The sequence below is a fragment of the Bombina bombina genome, chromosome 4, assembly GCF_027579735.1.
Source record: "Bombina bombina isolate aBomBom1 chromosome 4, aBomBom1.pri, whole genome shotgun sequence".
NCBI lineage: Eukaryota > Metazoa > Chordata > Amphibia > Anura > Bombinatoridae > Bombina > Bombina bombina.
Window position 1 is genome coordinate 36,109,951 of NC_069502.1, and position 16,850 is coordinate 36,126,800.

Genomic DNA, 16,850 nt, shown 5'->3' on the forward strand with positions numbered 1-16,850 from the left:
TACTTTAGGGATGGTTCGGAGTGTAATGTTATTCCTCCTACTTCTATTTTCCAGATCCTCAATTTTATCTTATAGCTTTGAGATTGTTTCTTTCATGTAATTGGCAAGAGTCCATGAGCTAGTGACGTATGGGATATACAATCCTACCAAGAGGGGCAAAGTTTCCCAAACCTCAAAATGACTATAAATACACCCCTCACCACACCCACAATTCAGTTTTACAAACTTTGCCTCCTATGGAGGTGGTGAAGTAAGTTTGTGCTTAGATTCTAAGTTGATATGCGCTTCTCAGCATTTTGAAGCCCGATTCCTCTCAGAGTACAGTGAATGTCAGAGGGATATGAAGGGAGTATCACTTATTGAATGCAATGGTTTTCGTCACGGGAGATCTATTTCATAGGTTCTCTGTTATCCGTCGTAGAGATTCATCTCCTACCTCCCTTATTCAGATCGACGATATACTCTCATATTCCATTACCTCTACTGATAACTGTTTCATTACTGGTTTGGCTATCTGCTATATGTGGATGGGTGTCTTTCGGTAAGTATGTTTTCATTACTTAAGACAATCTCAGCTTTGGTTTGGCACTTTATGTATTAATATAAAGTTCTAAATATATGTATTGTACTTATATTTGCTATGAGTCAGGTTTATGTATATTTCCTTTTGCAGACTGTCGGTTTCATGTTTGGGAAAAGCATTTTGTAGGAAAAAAAATTCTTACCTAGGGTTTAGTCTTTTTTTCAATTGACTGTTTTTCATTAAATTTCACGGGCAAGATTAGGCTCGCGAGGGCGCAAAATGCCAAAGTACATTGCATCATTCTTGGCGCGAGATTTTTTGGCGCAAAGTTACGTTCGATGATGCCAAATTCGTCATTTCCGGCGTCTTGGTCGGCGCTGCGTTCCTTTCACAAGGTTGCGTCTTCAATGATGTGTGTGTGTCATTTCCGGATGTTGTTAGCACCAAAAAAAATTCTGTTTGCGTTGTGCGTCATACTTGGCGCCAAATATTTTAATTATTTAAAACCCCATTCCTATATGCCTCTTGACTTTTTCTCTGTCAGAGGGCTATGCTGTTTGCATTTTTTTCCCATTCCTGAAACTGCCATATACGGAAAATTGATCATTTTGCTTTATATGTTGTTTTTTTCTCTTACATTTGCAAGATGTCTCAGTCTGATCCTGTCTCAGAAACCACTGTTGGAACCCTGCTGCCTGATAACAGTTCTACCAAAGCTAAGTGCATTTGTTGTAAACTTGAGATTATTTCTCCAGCTGTGGTTTGTAATAGTTGTAATGATAAGCTTTTACATGCAGAGAATGTCTCCATTAGTAATAGTACATTGCCTGTTGTTCCTTCAACATCTAATGTACAAGATATACCTGTGATTTTAAGTTTTTTTTTTTATTTAATAATTTTTATTGAGATTAATCATATAAATAACAACAGTCAAAAGTTCAGTGGTGACTACATTAGGTACATCTTGAATTGGTTTAGTTATTATATTCAGACCTGAAAGGAAATAAGAGAAAAACAAAACAAAAAAAACATAATACAGGGTTGTCAACATACAGAGTACCAATCCATTCTGCACGTTACTGTCAGACTAGTGAAATGGAACCTCATTTTACTATTAAATATAATGGAAACGCACCTCTAATGTTTCAACAGGCCTCTCATGGACCCATTTAAATTAAATGATTTATGGAGGTGCTTAACTGTAAAACACGGTCACTTTTGGACCAAACATGGAAACAAAGGGAAAAAAAAAACAGAACAAGAAACAAAGCAAGAGAGAGCATTATAAAACTTGAATCGCCCTAGAGACTATTATTAAATCCCCTACAATTGAGCACATATGATCTCTTGGTTCTAGGTAATAGGGCATAATAGGGAGGGGAGTGAACAGGTTTGGGTTTAATACTACTACGGCATCTATCTGCAAATGAGCTTACTTTCCGGCTTTTAGGTATATCAAATAATGGCCATGGAATCATGACAAAGCCTCAAGGATGGAACAGTTACACATGTTGATGGAAAACATAGAGAGTTCACTGCTACACGGTGTAGAAGTACCGCAACAGTCTGCAGTCATCCCCACTGTCCATATCATGTCACTATTCTTATACCATTAAGAGTCCAGTGACCAGAGTGCTGCAGGACCTAAGCCGTATAGGCGGAAGACAGCTGTAGACTGTGGCTTAGGTGCGCCGCGGCTCGGACCAGACCTAGCCACCGGGGTCAAAAAGCCTGCCTGAGATGTCTTCTGCCATGCCTCTAGCAAAAGCCCCTCCGCTCAACTCCTGTTCTATCAAAGCAGTAAGGCTGTATGGGAGCGTGGCAACGAACTGTCCCTTGGGATCCTGCCTCATCTGCATGTTCAACTGTACGGGAGGGACCCCCTGGCAGCCCCACACCGATAACTCTGCTGCAAATCGGCCTTTGGGATACCGCTGGGTGAGGATATGAGGTAACTCCTTCGGGAGGGGACTTTCTCCCTTCTGGTAAGCCCCTATATGTAGTTGCAGCTTGTCTGAGGAAAAAAATGTAGCCAGGATTGATTGCGGGATCCGAGAACTGTGAGCCTCAGCAGCGGGTACAGGAACGATCATTTCATCTAGGTACTGCTGAGAAGTATAGTTGCGCTGCTTAGATCTACCTCCCCACTCTCTGTAAGGGTGACTAGCGTCGCATTGTGATCCCTTTGCCAGGTCAGTCCCTCGGTAGCTGGATTCCCCAGGTTGGGGATCTAGATTCATATCCACTGAATCGCTGCAGATTCTCCCGCCCACACCTGTGGCAAAAGCCTCCGGGATGGATCCGGACCCCAGCAGGCCCACCGCAGAGGTGTCAGCCCCAGAAACGTGTGCCAGATCGATCCGGCGTTCAGGCTCTGTCGGCATGTATGGTAAGTGCGGCTCCTGATCTGCTAATAACGGTCGGACCTCAGCATTATATACCATAACTGATTGCGACTCATAGGCACATTGAGTTGTACTGCATATTTCCTCCTCTATGCGAGTTAGATGAGTTGCTAGTAGCTCTTCAAACAGTTGTAAGATATGCATCTCCATGCTTTGCAAATTCTTCCTATTTCTATAGGAAACCATGACCCCGGCAATGGGGGGGGGTTAATGTGCGGCAGCCCCAGACCTGCGTCCCACGAAGCTTAGCGTGTGTGAGTATCTCACAAAATAATCCTAATGGCTTGCAAAATGGCTTCTAGGCCTGTGGGGAGGTTCGACACGCAGCTGTCTCAAAGAACATAGGTCAAAACATAGTCAAATTATCCGCTCTTCTATGCAATCCAGACTCAAGCAATATAGAAGTCCAAAGTGTCAAATTAGTGTGATGTTTAGCAAATTTGCTGTGAGTAATCTATAAAAAGTCCTCTTGATCTCAGAGAGCTTCACTAAGACACATCTTGCCGCTTTGAGAGTAGGCTCCGCCCCCGATTTTAAGTTTTTATTGCTGATTCAATTCAAAAGGCTTTGTCTGCCATCCCGCCTTCTAATAAACGTAAAAGATCTTTTAAAACTTCTCATAAAGTTGATGAAATTTCAAATGACCGACAACATAATGAATTATCCTCCTCTGATGAAGATTTATCCAATTCAGAAGATCCTTCCTCAGATGTTGACACTGACAAATCTACTTAAAATGGAGTATATACGTTTTTTGTTAAAAGAAGTGTTGATTACATTGGATACTGAGGAAACTAGTCCTCTTGATGTTAAAACCAGTAAATGTTTAAATTCTGTTTATAAACCTTCTGTGGTTACTCCAGAGGTTTTTCCAGTTCCTGATGCTATTTCTGATATGATTTCTAAGGAATGGAATAGGTCTGGTACTTATTTTATTCCTTCTTCAAGGTTTAAAAAATTGTATCCTTTGTCAGCAGTTAGATTAGAGTTTTGGGAAAAGATCCACAAATTTGATGGGGCTATTTCTACTCTTGCTAAACATACTACTATTCCTTTGGAAGATAGTACTTCCTTTAAAGATCCTTTAGATAGGAAACTTGAATCTTATCTAAGGAAAGCCTATTTATATTTATTTCATGTAATTGGCAAAAGTCCATGAGCTAGTGACGTATGGGATATACAATCCTACCAGGGGGGGCAAAGTTTCCCAAACCTCAAAATGCCTATAAATACACCCCTCACCAAACCCACAATTCAGTTTTACAAACTTTGCCTCCTATGGAGGTGGTGAAGTAAATTTGTGCTTAGATTCTACGTTGATATGCACTTTTCAGAATTTTGAAGCCCGATTTCTCTCAGAGTACAGCGAATGTCAGAGGGTTGTGAAGGGAGTATCACCTATTGAATGCAATGGTTTTCTTCACAGGAGATCTATTTCATAGGTTCTCTGTTATCGGTCATAGAGAGTCATCTCCTACCTCCCTTATTCAGATCGACGATATACTCTCATATTCCATTACCTCTACTGATAACTGTTTCAGTACTGGTTTGGCTATCTGCTATATGTGGATGGGTGTCTTTTGGTAAGTATGTTTTCATTACTTAAAGGGACAGTATACACTCATTTTCATATAACTGCATGTAATAGACACTACTATAAAGAATAATATGCACAGATACTGATATAAAAATCCAGTATAAAACTGTTTAAAAACTTACTTAGAAGCTGTCAGTTTGGCTCTGTTGAAAAGGTAGCTGGAAAGCCCACTGCAAGTGACAAATAAGACACTCCCCCCCTCCCCCTTCTTTTGCATATGAAAAGACCCTTTACACAAACAGGAGCAAGCTGGAGTAGGTAGTCGAGCGTATTCACATAAAACTTTGGGGCTTGGTTAGGAGTCTGAAAATCAGAGCAATGTTATTAAAAAATAAGCAAAACTATACATTAATTTTAAAAAAAAAAACTTTATGGGCTATATAAATAGATTATCTACAAAACATTTATGCAAAGAAAAAATGAGTGTATAATGTCCCTTTAAGACACTCTTAGCTATGGTTTGGCATGTGTTAACATAAAGTTCTAAATTTATGTATTGTACTTATATTTGCCATGAGTCAGGTTTATGTATATTTCCTTTTTGCAGACTGTCAGTTTCATATTTGGGAAAAGCATATTTAGGAAAATATTTTTTCTTACCTGGGGTATAGTCTTTTTTTTACTGACTGTTTTCTCTTTAAATTTTGCGGGCAAAATTAGGCTCGCGAGGGAGCAAAATGACGAAATTTATTGTGTCATTCTTGGGGCGAGAATTTTTTTGGCACAAAGTTACGTCCGATGGCGTAAATTCATCATTTGTGGCGTCTTAGTTGACGCCAAGTTCCTTGCACAAGGTTGCGTTGTCAATGACGCAAGTGTGTCATTTCCGGATGTTGCGCCAAAAAAATTTTCAGTTACGCTGTGCGTCATACTTCTGTTGTTTCAGGAACAGGGTCTGGGGTTTTATTCAAATCTATTCATTGTCCCAAAGAAATAAAATTCTTTCAGGCCAGTTCTGGATCTGAAAATTTTGAATCGTTATGTAAGAGTGCCAATTTTCAAAATGGTGACTATAAGGACTATTCTGCTTTTTGTTCAGCAAGGGCATTATATGTCCACAATAGACTTACAGGATGCTTATCTTCATATTCCGATTCATCCAGACCATTATCAGTTTCTGAGATTCTCTTTTCTAGACAAGCATTACCAATTTGTCGCTCTTCCGTTTGGCCTAGCGACAGCTCCAAGAATCTTTTTGAAGGTTCTCAGTGCCCTGCTCTCTGTAATCAGAGAACGGGATATTGCGGTATTTCCTTATTTGGACGATATCTTGGTACTAGCTCAGTCTCTGCATTCTGCAGAATCTCACACAAATCAACTAGTGTTGTTTCTTCAAAGACATGGTTGGAGGATCAATTTACCAAAAAGTTCTTTGATTCCTCAGACAAGGGTCACCTTTTTAGGTTTCCAGATAGATTCAGTGTCCATGACTTTGTCTGTAACAGACAAGTGACGATTAAAATTGGTTTCAGCTTGTCGGAACCTTCAGTCTCAGTCATTCCCTTCAGTGGCTATGTGCATGGAGGTTTTAGGTCTCATGACTGCAGCATCGGGCGCGATTCCCTTTGCTCGTTTTCTTATGAGACCTCTCCTGCTTTGTATGCTGAACCAATGGTGCAGAGATTATACAAAGATATCACAATTAATATCCTTAAATCCCAATCTTCGACTCTCTCTGACTTGGTGGTTAGATCACCATCGTATAGTTCAAGGGGCCTCTTTTGTTCGTCCAACCTGGACTGTGATCACAACAGATGCAAGTCTTTCAGGTTGGGGAGCTGTCTGGGGATCTCTGACAGCACAAGGGGTTTGGAAATCTCAAGAGGCAAGATTACCAATCAATATTTTGGAACTCTGTGCGATTTTCAGGGCTCTTCAGGTTTGGCCTCTGTTGAAGAGAGAACCGTTCATTTGTTTTCAGACAGACAATATCACAACTGTGGCATATGTCAATCATCAGGGTGGGACTCACAGTCCCCAAGCTATGAAATAAGTATCTTGGATACTTGCTTGGGCGGAATCTAGCTCCTGTCTAATTTCTGCGGTTCATATTCCAGGTATAGACAATTGGGAAGCGGATTGTCTCAGCGGTCAGACTCTACATCCGGGGGAGTGGTCCCTCCATCCAGATGTGTTTTTTCAGATTGTTCATATGTGGGGTCTTCCAGAAATAGATCTGATGGCATCTCATCTAAACAAGAAACTTCCCAGGTACCTGTCCAGGTCCAGGGATCCTCAGGCGGAAGCAGTGGATGCGTTGTCAGTTCCTTGGTGTTACCAACCTGTTTATATTTTCCTGCCTCTAGTTATTCTTCCAAGAGTGATCTCCATAATCATCATGGAACAGTCGTTTGTGTTGCTGGTAGCTCCAGCATGGCCTCACAGGTTTTGGTTTGTGGATCTTGTTCGGATGTCCAGTTGCCAACCTTGGCCAATTCCATTATGGCCGGACCTTCTGTTTCAAGGTCCATTTTTCCATCAGGAGCTCAAATCATTAAATTTGAAGGTATGGAAATTGAACGCCTAGTGCTTAGTCATAGAGGTTTCTCTGACTCAGTGATTAATACTATGTTACAGGCTTGTAAATCTGTTTCTAGGAAGATTTATTATTGAGTTTGGAAGACTTATATTTCATGGTGTTCTTCTCATAAATTCTCTTGGCATTCTTTTAGAATTCCTAGAATTTTACAGTTTCTTCAGGATGGTTTGGATAAGAGTTTGTCTGCAAGTTCCTTGAAGGGACAAATCTCTGCTCTTTCTGTTTTATTTCACAGAAAGATTGCTAAGCTTCCTGATATTTACTGTTTTGTACAGGCTTTGGTCCGTATCAAGCCTGTCATTAAAGCAATCTCTCCTCCTTGGAGTCTTAATTTGGTTTTGAAGGCTTTATAGGCTCCTCCTTTTGAGCCTATGCATTCTTTGGACATTAAACTACTTTCTTGGAAAGTGTTGTTTCTTTTGGCCATCTCTTCTGCTAGAAGAGTTTCTAAATTATCTGCTCTTTCTTGTGAATCTCCTTTTCTGATTTTTCATCAGGATAAGGTAGTTTTGCGGACTTCATTTAAATTCTTACCTAAGGTTGTGAATTCTAACAACATTAATAGAGAAATTGGTGTCCGTTCTTTGTGTCATAATCCTAAGAATTTTTTTGAGATATCCTTACATTCTTTGGATGTGGTAAGAGCTTTGAAATATTATTATATTTCAGGAAGACTTCTAGTTCTAGGAAAGGTCAGACGGCTTCTGCCATTTCCTTGGCATCTTGGTTAAAGCTTTTGATTCATCAGGCTTATTTGAAGTCGGGTCAAGCCCACCTCAGAGAATTACAGCTCATTGTACTAGATCAGTTTCCACTTCGTGGGCTTTTAAGAATGAAGCTTCAGTTGATCAGATTTGCAAAGCAGCAACTTGGTCTTCTTTGCATATATTTACTAAATTCTACTGTTTTGATTTATTTGCTTCTTCGAAAGCAGTTTTTAGTAGAAAAGTTCTTCAGGCAGCTGTTTCAGTTTGATTCCTCTGCTTATATTTTAAGGTTTTTTTTTTCTTTCATTTATGAGAAAAACTTATTTTTTTGTATGTGGATTTAATTTTTTCAGCGGAAAATGGCTGTTTTATTTTATCTCTCCCTCCCTAGTGACTCTTGTTTGGAGTTCCATATCTTGGGTATTGCTATCCCATATGTCACTAGCTTATGGACTCTTGCCAATTACATGAAATAAAACATAATTTATGTAAGAACTTACCTGATAAATTCATTTATTTGATATTGGCAAGAGTCCAATAGACCCACCCTTTTTATGGTGGTTATGATATTTTGTATAAAGCACAATTATTTCCAAATTCCTTTGTTAATGCTTTCTACTCCTTTCTTTACCACCCCTCTACTTGGCTATCCGTTAAACTGAATTGTGGGTGTGGTGATGGGTGTATTTATAGTCATTTTGAGGTTTGGGAAACTTTGCCCCTCCTGGTAAGATTGTGTATCCCATACGTCACTAGCTCATGGACTCTTGCCAATATGAAAGAAATTAATTTATCAGGTAAGTTCTTACATAAATTATGTTTTCATCATGGTTGTTGCTGCTGGAAAGTTTGTATCTAAGTAGACTGAGAATCCATTTTTTTCCTCTAAATTTTCAACTCTAAAACCAATCTTTAATACAACAATTGATTAACCCCTTAACAACTGACGACGTATATCGATATCGAGGCATACTGCAATAACCATACACTCTGTGGCCCTCTCTGCATCCGACATCGATGGCCGCAATCATTGGTGGGTGGGAGCTTATGTGGGAGGCGGGTGGGCAGCCATCAATGGGTGGATGATGCCAGAGGGGGGCGGGATCATGGGAGCGGGCGCATGGGGGTGGCGGTCGGCCGTGCACAGGGCTGGAGCAGGTGGGAACCACTACACTATGGAAAATTTTATGATATGAAGTGGGAGAAAGGGGGATGGGAATTGGGAATAATTAAGATCTAAGGGATCTGGGAGGGGGTGGGGGTTGGTCTTGGGGGGGGGAGAAGCTACACTACAGAAAAAAAAAATGTTTTATTGTAAACTGGGTACTGGCAGCCAGCTGCCAGTACCCAAGATTGCTCCCATTAAGGTAGAGGGGGAGGGTTAGAGAGCTGTTTGGGGGATCAGGGAGGTTGGGGGCTAAGGGGGGATCCTACACAGCAGAATAATTAAAAAAACAAAAAACTTATTTTAGTACTGGCAGACTTTCTGCCAGTACTTAAGATGGTGGGGACATTTGTGCGGTGGAGAGGTAAGAGAGCTGCTTGGGAGGGCTCAGGGGGTGTGATGTGTCAGATGGGAGGCTAATCTCTACACTAAAGCTAAATTTAACCCTGCAAGCACCCTACAAGCTACTTAAATAACCCATTCACTGCTAGACATAATACACGTGTGATGCGCAGCGGCATTTAGCGGCCTTTTAATTGCCAAAAAGCAACGCCAAAGCCATATATGTCTTCTATTTCTGAACAAAGGGGTTCCCAGAGAAGCATTTACAACCAGATATCAGTGTCCCAATGTAACTAGCGCTAATTTTGGTTTGGAAATAGCAAAGTGCTACTTGTATTTATTGCCCTATAACTTGCAAAAAAAGCAAAGAACATTTAAACATTGGGTATTTCTAAGCTCAGGATAAAATTTAGAAACTATTTTGCATGGGTGTTTTTTGTGGCTGTAGCTGTGTAACAGATTTTGGGGGTCAAAGTTAGAAAAAGTGTGTTTTTTTTCCATTTTTTCCTCATTTTATCATATTTTTTTTATAGTAAATTATAAGATATGATGAAAATAATGGTATCTTTAGAAAATCCATTTAATGGCGAGAAAAACGGTATATAATATGCAGTGCAGCGGTCCCACCCTCTCCTGCCCCTCCCCCCACTCTCCCGCCCCCCCTACTCTCCCGCCAGTCTTATGGCTCCAAGTCACAAATCCCTTGTTTCCTTGTTTTTTTTTTTTTTTGTTCCATTATTTCTCTTGTAAGGTGTATCCAGTCCACGGATCATCCATTACTTGTGGGATATTCTCCTTCCCAACAGGAAGTTGCAAGAGAATCACCCACAGCAGAGCTGCTATATAGCTCCTCCCCTAACTGCCATATCCAGTCATTCTCTTGCAACTCTCAACAAGCATGGAGGTAGTAAGAGAGAAGTGGTGTAACATAGCTGTTTTTTTTTCTTCAATCAAAAGTTTGTTATTTTTAAATGGTACCGGAGTTGTACTATTTTGTCCCAGGCAGAAAAAAGAAGAACAATCTGCCTGTGATTTCTATGATCTTAGCAGGTTGTAACTAAGATCCATTGCTGTTCTCACACATGACTGAAGAGAGAGGTAACTTCAGCGGGGGAATGGCGTGCAGGTTATCCTGCTATGAGGTATGTGCAGTTAAATTTTTTTCTAGAAGATGTGAATGCTAGAAAATGCTGCTGATACCAGATTTATGTAAGGTAAGCCTGAATACAGTGATTTAATAGCGACTGGTATCATGCTTACTTTCTGAGGTAATACTCTTATAGATTTACAATATAAAACGTTTGCTGGCATGTTTAAACGTTTTTATATGGAGGTGGAGGGAGCAGTTTCTACTCTAGCTAAGCGTACTACTATCCCTGTCGGGGACAGTTGTGCTTTCTCAGATCCAAGGGATAAAAAGCTAGAGGGTTACCTTAAAAAAATGTTTATTCAACAAAGTTTTATTCTACAGCCCCTTGTTATGCATTGCCCCAGTCACTGCTGCTGCGGCTTTCTGGTTTGAGTCTCTGGAAGAGGCTTTACAGGAAGAGACCCCATTGGATGACATACTTGACAAGCTTAGAGCACTTAAGCTAGTCAATTCCTTTGTTTCTGATGCCATTGTTCATTTGGCTAAACTAACGGCTAAGAATTCTGGTTTTGCTATTCAAGCGCGCAGGGCGCTATGGCTTAAATCGTGGTCAGCTGACGTTACTTCAAAGTCTAAGCTGCTTAACATTCCCTTCAAGGGGCAATCCCTATTCGGGCCTGGTTTGAAGGAGATCATTTCTGATATCACTGGAGGAAAAGATCATGCCCTTCCTCAGGATAGGTCCAAATCAAGGGCCAAACAGACTAATTTTCGTGCCTTTCGAAACTTCAAGGCGAGTACGGCATCAACTTCCTCTAATGCAAAACAAGAGGGAACTTTTGCCCAGTCAAAGTCGGTCTGGAGACTTAACCAGACCTGGAACAAAGGTAAGCAGGCCAAAAAGCCTGCTGCTGCCCCTAAGTCAGCATGAAGTATCAGCCCCCTATCCGGTAACGGATCTAGTAGGGGGCAGACTTTCACTCTTCACCCAGGCTTGGGCAAGAGATGTCCAGGATCTCTGGGCGTTGGAAATTGTATCCCAGGGATATCTTCTGGACTTCAAAGCTTCTCCTCCAAAAGGGAGATTTCACCTTTCACATTTATCTGCAAACCAGATAAAGAGAGAGGCATTCTTACACTGTGTTCAAGACCTCCTAGTTATGGGAGTGATCCATCCTGTTCCACAGGAGGAACAAGGACAGGGATTTTACTCAAATCTGTTTGTGGTTCCCAAAAAAGAGGGAACCTTCAGACCAATTTTAGATCTCAAGATTTTAAACAAATTCCTCAGAGTTCCATCATTCAAGATGAAGACTATTCGTACCATCCTACCTATGATCCAGGAGGGTCAATACATGACTACAGTGGATTTAAAGAATGCTTTTCTTCACATTCCGATACACAAAGATCATCATCGGTTTCTCAGGTTTGCCTTCCTGAACAGGCATTACCAGTTTGTAGCTCTTCCCTTTGGGTTAGCTACAGCCCCAAGAATCTTTACAAAGGTTCTGGGGTCACTTCTGGCGGTCCTAAGACCGCAGGGCATAGCAGTGGCTCCTTATTTAGACAACATTCTGATACAGGCATCAAATTTCCAAATTGCCAAGTCTCATACGGACATAGTTCTGGCATTTCTGAGGTCGCATGGGTGGAAGGTGAACGAGGAAAAGAGTTCTCTATCCCCTCTCACAAGAGTCTCCTTTCTGGGAACTCTAATAGATTCTGTAGAAATGAGGATTTACCTGACAGAGTCCAGGTTATCAAAACTTCTAAATTCTTGCCGTGTTCTTTATTCCACTTCTCGCCCTTCGGTGGCTCAGTGTATGGAAGACATCGGCTTAATGGTAGCGGCAATGGACATAGTGCCGTTTGCACGCCTACATCTCAGACCGCTGCAACTATGCATGCTCAGTCAGTGGAATGGGGATTACACAGATTTGTCCCCTCTACTAAATCTGGATCAAGAGACCAGGGATTCTCTTCTCTGGTGGCTATCTCGGGTCCATCTGTCCAAGGGAATGACCTTTCGCAGGCCAGATTGGACAATTGTAACGACAGATGCCAGCCTTCTAGGCTGGGGGGCAGTCTGGAACTCTCTGAAGGCTCAGGGATTGTGGACTCAGGATGAGACACTCCTTCCAATAAACATTCTGGAACTGAGAGCGATATTCAATGCTCTTCAGGCTTGGCCTCAGCTAGCGACAATGAGGTTCATCAGATTTCAGTCGGACAACATCACGAGTGTGGCTTACATCAACCATCAAGGGGGAACAAGGAGTTCCCTAGCGATGTTAGAAGTCTCAAAGATAATTCGCTGGGCAGAGTTTCACTCTTGCCACCTATCAGCTATCCATATCCCAGGTGTAGAGAACTGGGAGGCGGATTTTCTAAGTCGACAGACTTTTCATCCGGGGGAGTGGGAACTCCATCCGGAGGTGTTTGCACAATTGATTCATCGTTGGGGCAAACCAGAACTGGATCTCATGGCGTCTCATCAGAACGCCAAGCTTCCTTGTTACGGATCCAGGTCCAGGGACCCCAAGGCAACGCTGATAGATGCTCTAGCAGCGCCTTGGTCCTTCAACCTGGCTTATGTGTTTCCACTGTTTCCTCTGCTCCCTCGTCTGATTGCCAAAATCAAGCAGGAGAGAGCATCTGTGATCTTGATAGCGCCTGCGTGGCCATGCAGGACTTGGTATGCAGGTCTGGTGGACATGTCGTCCTTGCCACCATGGAATCTGCCGCTGAGACAGGACCTTCTACTCCAAGGTCCTTTCAACCATCCAAATTTAATTTCTCTGAGGCTGACTGCCTGGAGAGTGAACGCTTGATTTTATCAAAGCGTGGTTTCTCCGAGTCAGTTATTGATACCTTAATTCAGGCACGAAAGCCTGTCATCAGGAAAATCTATCATAAGATATGGCGTAAATATCTTTATTGGTGTGAATCCAAGGGCTACTCATGGAGTAAGGTCACGATTCCCAGGATATTATCTTTTCTCCAAGAAGGATTGGAGAAAGGATTGTCAGCTAGTTCCTTAAAGGGACAGATTTCTGCGCTGTCTATTCTTTTGCACAAGCGTCTGGTGGATGTTCCAGACGTTCAGGCATTTTGTCAGGCTTTAGTTAGAATCAAGCCTGTGTTTAAACCTGTTGCTCCACCTTGGAGTTTAAATTTGGTTCTTAAAGTTCTTCAGGGGGTTCCGTTTGAACCTCTTCATTCCATAGATATCAAACTTTTATCTTGGAAAGTTCTTTTTTTTTGGTAGCTATTTCCTCGGCTCGTAGAGTTTCCGAGTTATCTGCCTTACAATGTGATTCTCCTTATCTGATCTTCCATGCAGATAAGGTAGTTCTGCGTACCAAACCTGGGTTTTTACCTAAGGTGGTATCTAATAAGAATATCAATCAGGAGATTGTTGTTCCATAAGTGTGTCCTAATCCTTCTTCAAAGAAGGAACGTCTATTACACAATCTTGACGTGGTTCGTGCTTTGTTTGTTGTCTACTCTGGACAGAGGAGAGGCCAAAAGGCTTCGGCAACCTCTCTTTTGTTTTGGCTAAGAAGTATAATCCGCTTAGCTTATGAAACTGCTGGCCAGCAGCCTCCTGAAAGGATTATAGCTCATTCTACTAGAGCTGTGGCTTCCACATGGGCCTTTAAAAATGAGGTTTCTGTTGAACAGATTTGCAAGGCGGCGACTTGGTCTTCGCTTCATACCTTTTCAACATTCTATAAATTTGATACTTTTGCTTCTTCGGAGGCTATTTTTGGGAGAAAGGTTTTACAGGCAGTGGTACCTTCCGTTTAAGTACCTGCCTTGTCCCTCCCTTCATCCGTGTACTTTAGCTTTGGTATTGGTATCCCACAAGTAATGGATGATCCGTGGACTGGATACACCTTACAAGAGAAACCATAATTTATGCTTACCTGATAAATTTATTTCTCTTGTGGTGTATCCAGTCCACGGCCCGCCCTGTCATTTTAAGGCAGGTATTTTTTAATTTTAAACTACAGTCACCACTGCACCCTATGGTTTCTCCTTTCTCTTGCTTGTCTTCGGTCGAATGACTGGATATGGCAGTTAGGGGAGGAGCTATATAGCAGCTCTGCTGTGGGTGATCCTCTTGCAACTTCCTGTTGGGAAGGAGAATATCCCACAAGTAATGGATGATCCGTGGACAGGATACACCACAAGAGAAATAAATTTATCAGGTAAGCATAAACTATGTTTTTGTATTTATTTAATATTTTTACTTGTCTCTTTCTAGATCATTGGAGAAAATGGGATTGCGTCCCAGCAGGATCCCAATTAGGAAAAATACTCTCCTACACCCTCAGGGCCTGCTACATGTTGGTGGCAGTGACACGCCCTTACTGAGAGTATGGAAATACACTACTGACCCGTCTTTGGAGAGCTGCACACTCACAGGTGAGACAATGTGTTTAACTTGTCAAGCATGAGTGCTACTTAAAGGGACATGAAGCACTAAATAGATATTATGGAGATTATTGCCATGCCACCATGTTGAAATCTGTGTTTCGCTACATTCCAGGGCTGATGTGTTGCCACCAGCTCATCTATACCTGTATTTCATCTAAAGATGACATGTGTTTAGTGTCCCTTTTATTGCAGCTGCCTTTGGTACATGTAGCCACCAATCAGCAAGCGCTACCCAGGGTGCTGAACCAAAAATGGTCTGACTCCTAAGCTTACATTCCTGCTTTTTCAAATAAAGATACAAAGAAAATGATGAAAAATTGACAATAGGAGTAAAATAGAAAGTTGCTTAAATTTGCTGCTCTATCTGAATCATGAAGGAGACATCCGTGCAGGCCTTGGGTTTTTGCTACAAAACAATATATAAAAATAACATCATTTGAAAGGAACAAAATAAAGCTTCAGCTGAAAAGAATTCACATGGATCTACTGTTACAAGTACATTGTTAGAATACACTTATTATAGAGTTTAAGTTAAAAACCTGAATTCTAAGGGTCGGTAGAATTTTTGTACATTTTTAACAAATAAATTCTTAAAATGTGTTGTTACAACTAACGTAAGTAAAGGCTCAATTACAGATGCTCCTCACATCTCCTCACTAAGTTTGTTCTCTTTCACATCTTAAAGGGCCAGTAAACATAGAAAAGAATGTTATATTAGTGCTAGCTTTATGTAATCTAATATTCCCTGTGAACTTTTATTAAAAAAGAGTGTTTTCCAGACCCGCTCTACTGTGCTCTACTGAGCGGGTCTGTTTTTTACACTGAGCGCATCTGACCAGCTCTCTAGTCACAGCCCGGCCCGACCGCGCCACTATACTCAGTGCAGCTCGCTCCTGCTCTGTCTGACAGCGGGAGCGAGCTGCACTGAGTGTAATGGCGCGGTCGGGCCGGGCTGTGACTAGACAGCTGGCCAGATGTGCTCAGTGTAAAAAACAGACCCGCTCAGAAGAGCACAGAGAGTGGGTCTGGAAAACACTATTTTTTAATAAAAGTTCACAGGGAATATTAGATTACATAAAGCTAGCACTAATATAATGTTATATAATTCTGCACTATGTGCAGAATTATATAACATTATTTCTTCTACAAGATAAGACGAGTCCACGGATTTCATCCTTACTTGTGGGATATTATCCTCCTGCTAACAGGAAGTGGCAAAGAGCACCACAGCATAGCTGTATATATAGCTGGATATTATCCTCCTGCTAACAGGAAGTGGCAAAGAGCACCACAGCATAGCTGTATATATAGCTCCTCCCTTCCCCTCCACCTCCAGTCATTCTCTTTGCCTGTGTTTTATACTAGGAAGAGGTAAAGTGAGGTGCTAGTTTTAGTTTCTTCAATCAAGAAGTTTTTTATTTTAAATGGTACCGGTGAGTACTATTTTCCTCACGGTGTTATAGCAGAAGTTTTCTGCCCTGAGGTTGATGATCTTAGCAGTTGTAACTAAGATCCACGCTGGTTCCCACAAGACTTCTGAAGGTAACCATGAGACATCTTCAGTGTGGAGACCGGTTTCATGCTACAAGCAGCATTAAGGTATGTGCAGCCTTTTATTTCTGAGGAGACTTGATATATCAGAACTGGCTGGCATTTATTTCCCTGTATGGGAATGGGGTAAGCAGTAATCCTATTTTACAGAAAGGTGTTGCTGGAGTCCCTGTATTTTATTTATAGATAGTTGACATTTTATGGGCATTATGTGACACTATGAGAGTCATAAAGAAAAACGGTGCATAACGTTTTTTTTTTCTGGCAATAACCTATTTGATATTGGTGTGTTTGAGGGGTTATTCTGTGTTTTGGTAACGTAGGTGTAAAACCGCTTCCCTATGTGGTTCTGTTTGGGCCTACCTACTCCGGCATCGATATTAAGGGGCGGGGCTTATTTTCACACACTCAGATGCGCACTTCCTTCAGACTAGGCAGCAGCAAGCAGTAACTCCGGTGGCTCCTGGACTGTGCAATCTGGTCTGGAG

At 41.5% G+C, this 16,850-nt stretch overlaps 1 protein-coding gene across 1 annotated transcript in view; it reads left to right on the forward strand.

Annotated features, from left to right (window-relative positions):
- The window catches only part of LOC128656825 (cytosolic carboxypeptidase-like protein 5), a 602,149-nt gene that overhangs the window by 520,752 nt on the left and 64,547 nt on the right, over nt 1-16,850 (forward strand). Inside the window, exon 14 of the mRNA XM_053710990.1 lies at nt 14,639-14,799. Within this exon, the coding sequence (XP_053566965.1) occupies nt 14,639-14,799 (161 nt within the window). The remainder of the gene's footprint in view (nt 1-14,638; nt 14,800-16,850) is intronic.